The 8,595-nt window shown below is 45.3% G+C and overlaps 1 protein-coding gene across 1 annotated transcript in view; it reads right to left on the bottom strand.

Moving 5' to 3' along the window:
- Positions 1 to 268: 268 nt before the first annotated feature.
- LOC121868464 overlaps positions 269 to 8,595 on the bottom strand; it is a 104,585-nt gene continuing 96,258 nt past the window's right edge. Inside the window, exons 2-6 of the mRNA XM_042369120.1 lie at positions 8,391 to 8,565; positions 6,769 to 6,911; positions 4,751 to 4,889; positions 1,952 to 2,066; positions 269 to 1,658 (exon numbers count right to left, since the gene is read on the bottom strand). Coding sequence (XP_042225054.1) covers positions 1,527 to 1,658; positions 1,952 to 2,066; positions 4,751 to 4,889; positions 6,769 to 6,911; positions 8,391 to 8,565 — 704 coding nt within the window. The 3' untranslated portion in view covers positions 269 to 1,526. The remainder of the gene's footprint in view (positions 1,659 to 1,951; positions 2,067 to 4,750; positions 4,890 to 6,768; positions 6,912 to 8,390; positions 8,566 to 8,595) is intronic.

The raw sequence follows: 8,595 nt of genomic DNA, 5'->3' as shown, positions 1-8,595 counted from the left end.
TCCTTTATGAGGTGAACGTATTGCAAAGTCTTAAGAGTATGTGTAAGTGAATCCGATAAAGTAGATGGTATTAATGCATGTTTAATGACATCAGGGATCCTCGGCCAATAAGGTGGCTTCTCTTGATGATGTCAGGGGATCTCGGCCAATAAGGTGGCTTCTCTTGATGACATCAGGGGATCTCGGCCAATAAGCGGGCTTCTCTTGATGACGTCAGGGGATCTCGGCCAATAAGGTGGCTTCTCTTGATGACGTCAGATCTCACTAAGCGGGCTTCTTGGTGACGTCAGGGGATCTCGGCCAATAAGGTGGCTTCTCTTGATGACGTCAGGGGATCTCGGCCAATAAGGTGGCTTCTCTTGATGACATCAGGGGATCTCGGCCAATAAGGTGGCTTCTTGATGACATCAGGGGATCTCGGCCAATAAGCGGGCTTCTCTTGGTGACGTCAGGGGACCTCGGCCAATAAGATAGCTTCTCATGATGACAGGGGACCTCAGCCAAAACGGTGACTTATCTTGACCAATCAGTGGGTGGGTAGGTTATACTCACTTGGCAGCATCTGAGGACGGCCTCGAGTCTCTATTGTCTTAATTTGTTTTATCACAGATTCTTATCATTCTACATCATTCTATGATCATGTTCATTAATAGTCAGTATATTTACATCCTGGAGTTATAGACTAGTGCTTCTTGTGTTGCCACAGTGTAATACTTGTCTTGTTGACCACAACATTTAATGCCTACACTATCATAGTACAGTGTTATTACACACACTGAGGAGTTACCCACACCTTGTTGTGATGGAATGGTGAAGAATATAATGAATAAGACAATAAAAGCTCAGTCAATCCTATTCAGGAAGATGTCTTTTGTATTACAGTACAGTACAGTACAGTACAGTACAATCTCTAACATCGGAGGTCAATTATAAAATGTGAAGGAACTTAAGTTTGTCACTTGAGTCAGTGTTGTGGGTGTTATCTCCTGTAGTAGTTCTCTGAGACACAACACCTGGAGGATGTTCAGCAGTTGGTGTAGTGGTCATCTGAGTCCTGTACGACGATGGGTTGGGCCATGTAGGGCGATCATCCAGCTGTAAGAGGCATCTAGTTGGAGAAACAACAGTCGTGAGTATTACCAACAGACCAGACCAAGTGGTAATGTACGAGCACACGGTATATGTCGTGATGACTCTGCCACCAGCTGCCTCACCGAGATTTTAAGTCACAGCAGTGTGGAAATAACTGAAGGTGATCCAAAGAGCTACGACAGTGAGGCATCTTGTCCTTGCTCTGGTCATGAAGGTGTATTGTAGTGATCCAGAAACTCTCTAAGGATTCCGTCGTGACTTGCGGATCACTTAACACATGTGATGTGACCTGGACTCGTGTTGATGATCTCTGAAGATGTGCAGAGGCTGTTGTTTGGTATTTAAGGGATAAGGGATTACTATGGGGGCTCTGGTATAACCTTGAGATCATTTGAAGGCGTTCAGGAGGAGGGAGACGAGTGAGGCGTGGTCGACTACAGGAGGCGGAGGAGTATGAGGGGCGTGACCAGCAGGAGAGAAAGACCTAAGAAGGAGGCTCCCTTACTGAGGGCGGCGGTGCTGTGGGTGCACTCCAGGCTCCCTGGCACGTACACCTTACACCGCGTCTGTGGGGAACAAAGGAGACATTAACTTCGTCTTCACTAACCAGATCCATCACCTAAACATCTCCCGTAGTTGATAAATGAAATGAAATCTATAGAATAAAATATTAATGAAGTAAATAGATCCATGAACAAATATGTGCAGATACACAGATGATTGTTGATCTCTTTAACATTTATATCCATGAGAAATATTAAAGGCAAAATAATGTACTTGCAGAAAATATTACAAACTAGTGATAAAAAACATGTCTGCATGTTTTATCCAGGTGTGTGTGTGTGTGTGTGTGCAGTACCTGGATGATGGGCCCGGCGGTGCGATAGGAGTACTCCTCAATGAAGTGGGCAGCCTGGGTACCACACTCTCGCTCTGCTGCCGAGGTCACACACAGCAGGTAGTTGTGGAAGGCACTGAAGGAGGAGAGTACAGGTTAGGGGCCAATTATTCTCCTATTTCCCCTCATCCCTCTCCATTTATGTCTCGGGCCCAGTATAACCAGAAAGGGGCCCTATTTTAAACCACTAGGGCTTCAATTTAGATCACTAGGGCCCCTATTTAGAACATTAGGGCTATGTATATCACCAATGAACCCCAATTTGGACCACTGGGGCCCCGTGTACCACCAAGGGCCCCCATCTGAATCACAAAAGACACGAGAGAGAGTGTCCAGTGGCTCGTCAAGAGATATTCAGCGGTTATCAACAAAGTTGGTCGAGCTCTGACCGGAGCACAAGGTTCAACAAATTGTACCTGAGTGTATTGTGAGGCACTCAAGTCTTAAGGGCGAGAAGGACCTTGTGTGGTGCTGAGACGTGTAGGAACAGCTGAGGACAATATATTCTTCTTTTATTTGTTTTTGCTTGTTTGTTTATATAACTATCAATTTATTTACATCAGTTGTAATTACACACACACACTGACTATAATTATTATCACCATTACCATCACCACTATCATCACTTTCATCATACTCACCACCACTCCCCATCACTTACCACTCATCACCGCCACTCACCACCATCACCACTCATCACCACCACTCACCACCATCACCACTCATCACCACCACTCACCACCATCACCACCACTGCCACTCACCACCATCACCGCCACTCACCACCATCACCGCCACTCACCACCATCACCGCCACTCACCACCATCACCACTCATCACCACCACTCACCACCATCACCACTCATCACCACCACTCACCACCCATCAGCCGGCAATGTGGTAGTGCCCGAGGTTCTAAACTAACCTATAAAGACTCTTGGCGGGCGAGTCTTCAGCCTGCGGTCACCACACGAATATTGGAGTGTATTGAAGAAAATAATGTGATTATGGAAGGTTGGGTGCGGGCGGAGAGAGAGAGAGAGAGAGAGAGAGAGAGAGAGAGAATTATTATTGAAACCGTTTATTTAACCAGAAAAACACAGATACAGAGTGGATAATAATAACAATATTAACATGTTGAGCCAGTTGAGAGCCTGAGCTGCACCTGTACATTTATCTCAAGGGAGTATTATGTAACATTTAGTATCACCTGTACACACAGCATGGTGGTAATAACACGTTACCACGGTTATCACTTCCTTATTTATTATTTTATTTTATATTATAAGTATATACATATTTTACAGTGGAGTTGATATACATAAATATGATAAGGGAGGGAAGCAGTACAACATGGGTTGTGTTAAGGTGGAACAAGAGAACAGAGCTGTCAGTATTATGTCTCGTTGGCAAATATATTTATTGCAATGGTAATCTCTATCTATCTACAGATAATTTATGATAAAACAGTTTTGATGGTACATAAAGGTAGGGATATAAAGAGGTGTTACAAGAAATATTAATACTTAGACAATCGATATTTTTTATGAGATGATTTAAAGGAAGGGAGCGTAGTCTTTGCTGGGATGGGTGGGGGTAAGTTGTTCCACACCTTCACACGGTGATATTTATGTAGGTCTGGGACTGAGAGGAGCCCATGGGGGGGTGGTCTTAGTAGCTCTGGGTGCCTTAAGTTGTATCTCTGATTATTCCAGAACTAGAAATAATGATTGTCAAGCAAGTGATTGATAGATATTTAAACAAAGAGGGCACAGCAGTAGGTGGGAAGAGGAATGGTGAGGAAAAGAAAGACTGGAAGAGGAGAGGTTCTTGGTGGATTGAGTGAGGAGAAGAGTTCGAGAGGACACACACACACACACACACACTCTCTCTCTCTCTCTCTCTCTCTCTCTCTCTCTCCGCTTGTGTACATCCTCATCCACATAAGAATAGATCCATCCATCTATTTATTTTATACCTTCATCCATCCACAAATCCACCCATCCCACCAATCCCCCATCAATTCCCCCACCAATCCCCCACCAATCACCCCACAATCCCCCAATCCCCCCACAATCCCCCACCAATCCCCCCAAGACCAGGTCCTCCCCAACCCCCCCACCTAAAAAAAATTCCTTGGAGAAAAAAAAAATATTTCCCGGGTTTTGTGGACGTGTTGATAACCTAATGACAATATCATTTAAGGTGTGGTGGCGGTAATTGGTGCCGAGTGTTGATTAATGAATGACGTGTCTGGTTGAGGTAATTGTCTGGTGGGGGTGGTCGTGTGATTAATTATTGGAGTCGAGCATAAACGATGGGAAGAGTGAGAGTTTTTGCGTGTGTGTGTGTGTGTGTGGTGAGGAATAAATAACGGGGGAAAAAGATAACAAGAATCATAATCGTCCACAACATAATATTTTCTAACGTAAAAGGAAATTAAAAACCAAAACAGGAATTAGTTATATTTTTTTTATTATTAAATTTTGAGGTAAATTTAGATTAAGAGACAATAAGATAAATATTTCCTGGTAGCATATTTTATAACGCTAAGATAAGAGTTTTTTGTGACTTGTATTGAGTCACTAGTACCTAAGAGCCTTACAGAGGTTACTGCGATAAATAATCCAGGTAATTGATTGATGACCAGGTAACGTCAGGTGAAATATGCTGTTTAAATGGAGGTATTATGGTCTACACACACACACTAAGACTAAAACATACATACATACATACATACATATACATACATAGACTTACCAGCATTGTTGTCGTATGGAGTCTTCAAAGTCCAGTTTCTCAGGAGGGTTAACGGAGCTGATGAGCCTCTTGTACTGCAGGCCGCACACAAGGTTATCTGTACTCAAGTTTTTCATACACACCGCGTGGACCAGGTACTCTGTTGGGGTAGAGTCCAGGGTTAACATAGTACTCTAGGCGGGAGGAGAAGGAGATCAGGCTTAACATAGTACTCTAGGCGGGAGGAGGAGGAGGTCAAGCTTAACATAGTACTCTGTGTGGGTTAGTATGGTACTCTTGTGTGATGTGGAAGAGGTCAAGGTTAATATAGTACTCTGAAAGGGGGACGTGATATGGGTAGTGGGGGGGTGTCTAGTGAAGGTGAACTAGTAATGTTCCATCAGGTCACGATGTTGTTTCGTACAGGAGTGACAGTGAAGAGGAACGACACGGGAGGAGATGGGTGAGGGCGGGTGACAAGATGATGGATGTCTTGGTGGGTGTAGGTGGGTAGGGGGCTAAGATGGATGAGGTGTCTTGAAATATTCCTCCTGGCTGAATGGTTTAGGATGGCTGGCAACAGGTAGACCGCCATCTAGGGGTCAAGATTTAATGCTTTATCCTATAGAATCTCGAAGGATTTAGGTGAGGATTATGGTCGCTGTTCGGGTCGTGTCTTATGGGGGCCTGACGACTGTACCTAGGGGAGGGGGTGTTGTGTGGACGACCTGTCAGTACTGGGGGTGTGTGTGGACCACCTGTCAGTACTGGGGGTGTTGTGTGGACGACCTGGCAGTACTGGGGGTGTTGTGTGGACGACCTGTCAGTACTGGGGTGTTGTGTGGACGACCTGTCAGTACTGGGGTGTTGTGTGACCTGTCAGTACTGGGGCTGATGTGTGGACGACCTGTCAGTACTGGGGCTGATGTGTGGACGACCTGTCAGTACTGGGGGTGTTGTGTGGTCGACCTGTCAGTACTGGGGGTGTTGTGGACGACCTGTCAGTACTGGGGGTGTTGTGTGGACGACCCGTCAGTACTAGGGTGTTGTGTGGACGACCCGTCAGTACTAGGGTGTTGTGTGTGACAACCTGTCAGTACTGGGGTGGTGTGGACGACCTGTCAGTACTGGGGCTGATCTGTGGACGACCTGGCAGTACTGGGGGGGTTGTGTGGACCACCTGTCAGTACTGGGGTGTTGTGTGGACGACCTGTCAGTACTGGGGGTGTTGTGTGGACCACCTGTCAGTACTGGGGGTGTTGTGTGGACGACCTGTCAGTACTGGGGCTGATGTGACGACCTGTCAGTACTGGGGTGTTGTGTGGACGACCTGTCAGTACTGGGGGTGTTGTGGACGACCCGTCAGTACTTGTTGTGACGACCTGTCAGTACTGGGGGTGTTGTGTGGACGACCTGTCAGTACTGGGGTGTTGGACGACCTGTCAGTACTGGACGACCTGTCACTGGGGGTGTCGTGGACGACCTGCCAGTAGGAGGTGTTGTGTGGACGACCTGCCAGTACTGGGGGCTGTTGTATGGACGACCTGCCAGTAGTGGAGGTGTTGTGTGGACGACCTGCCAGTACTGGGGGCTGTTGTATGGACGACCTGCCAGTACTGGGGGCTGATCTGTGGACGACCTTCTAGTACTGGGGGCTGATCTGTGGACAACCTGCCAGTACTGGGGGCTGTTAAAACTGTTTGGTTCGATAAATTATTTCAACTTTTTTGGTAATCTCATATGACGGGACTAGACCACAGTAGAGCATTGGAACAGTGTTAGACAACCTCAACTTTCCTCCGGGTTCAAACCATACAATCGAAGCAGGAAAGTAGATGATGTAAACATTTATATTAATGATCTCTGAAGTTTCCCGCCAATAGATATTCCTAATACTTGAAACAGCTGATGTAAACATTTATATTGACGTTCCCTGAAGTTCCCGCCATTTCCAAAAGTCAAGCGCCATAATAGAAGGAGTACAGTACGTGTAATATAGACATAGGAGGCCAGAACGTCATGTAAACAATTATACTCACGTTCCCTGAAGTTGCCTTGCATACAGAGGCTCTTGATGACATCCTCAGTGCCCGTCAACAGCTGGTAGATGACGCGCTGGCGGCTGTCCTCAAAACAGTTCTTCACGTGATCATGTACACAGTCGAGTCCTGATTTCATGGTACTGTGGTGATACAGGTGGTGTTAGTGGTGATACAGGTGGTGTTAGTGGTGATACAGGTGGTGTTATAACTCCCCCAGGTACACAGGTACAGGTGTTATAACTCCCCCAGGTACACAGGTACAGGTGTTATAACTCCCCCAGGTACACAGGTCAGGTGTTATAACTCCCCCAGGTACACAGGTCAGGTAAAAGACTAACGGAAGTCATTAGCACTTTAACCAGGACCTCTCTCTCTCTCTCTCTCTCTCTCTCTCTCTCTCTCTCTCGTAATCCCAGCCTCAACACATAAGTGAAGGTTGGAGAGCGTCAACCCTTTCTGTTTGCCCTATTAACTAGTGTCATCATTGTCGAGCCCCTCTCTCCCACCCCCCTCTCCCTGCCCTCTCACCCTGCCCTCTCTCCCTGCCCTCTCTCCCTGCCCTCTCACCCTCCTCTCTCTCCCTTCAATAATAAGAATACTCTTCCACCAATCACTAATTACATCAGACTTAATTTATCTCGTAAATATACAAATAAACAACCTGGAAACTATTACATAACCCTGATTTATTTATTTTTATTTGTACAGGTCACATAAAGTCAAAAAATCCCTCAGACAAACTTATTTTTTGTTTAACCTGTTGGCTTTGCTTATATTTGTGTAAGATTTTTTTTTTTTGTTACCGCGTCTATCTTTTATGTGTATGTTAAATTTCATACTTATTCCCTACTTATTGTGTATTCTTCCACGTCCATATTTATTCTCCTGTGATTCTTTTCTCTCTCTTTTATAACATCTTTTGCTGTTTCTCTCCTTAAATTCCGATCTCGGCAAAAACTTTTAATCTGAGGTCGGCTGTACTGGTACCCGCATCTCTTGGTCTTCTCAAATCAGTTCTTTTAAAACACTTTCTCTGTCTCGGGTGAACTTCACGTCACCCTCAACCCCAAAAAGATTCCAAAAATTTTCTGCCACACACAATTTCATAGTTTTTTGAGAAATGTCCCGGTTTGGTTTTTATTTTATTTTCTCTCGAACAGAATTTTATTATTATTATTATTTTTTTTTTATCTGGGTTATTTGATATCTATCCCCACTTTAATTATTTGTGATTTATGGAGTACTTATTATCCTACTTCACTCTCTTGTTGTTGAGGTACTGGAGTGGCCCTGGCCAGACTTCATAATGGCCACTATAGGCTAATAAAGGGCCATTAGAGTCTCTTGGGTGTGTTTAATTGATAATATTCTGTTGAATTATTTTTAAATAAAGGAAAAAATCTACAAAATGAATCTGTTCTTCCTTCCTACCAAACCCTCCTTCTTCCTCCTTATCTGCCTCTTATTCCTTCCTTCCACCTACACTCCTTCCCTCCTTTATCCTCCTTCCTTCCTTTTCCCTCTCACCCACCCACCCACCCTCCTTCTATCCTCGTCTAACTCCCCTTTCCCCCCCTTCCCTCCCCCTTTCCCCTCCCCTTCTCCCCTCCCCTTCTCACTTGCACATCTTGCTGAGCTCTTTTTCAGTAGAGGCGAAGGCGAGGTTGTGGTCCTTATTGATGGCCTGCAGCTGGTCCATACACTTCTGCAGGTGGGTCGTCTCGCAGTCCTTCTTCTTCTTGTCTTCAGGAGTTGGTGATGACTCTTTTCCTCTGTTCGCTTCTGTCCACGTTCCTGTGTGATAGGAGAGGGAGAGAGTTAGAG

Source organism: Homarus americanus, unplaced genomic scaffold (assembly GCF_018991925.1).
Source record: "Homarus americanus isolate GMGI-L3 unplaced genomic scaffold, GMGI_Hamer_2.0 scaffold21930, whole genome shotgun sequence".
Classification (NCBI taxonomy): Eukaryota; Metazoa; Arthropoda; class Malacostraca; order Decapoda; family Nephropidae; genus Homarus; species Homarus americanus.
This window is presented reverse-complemented; position numbering and strand designations above follow the sequence as displayed.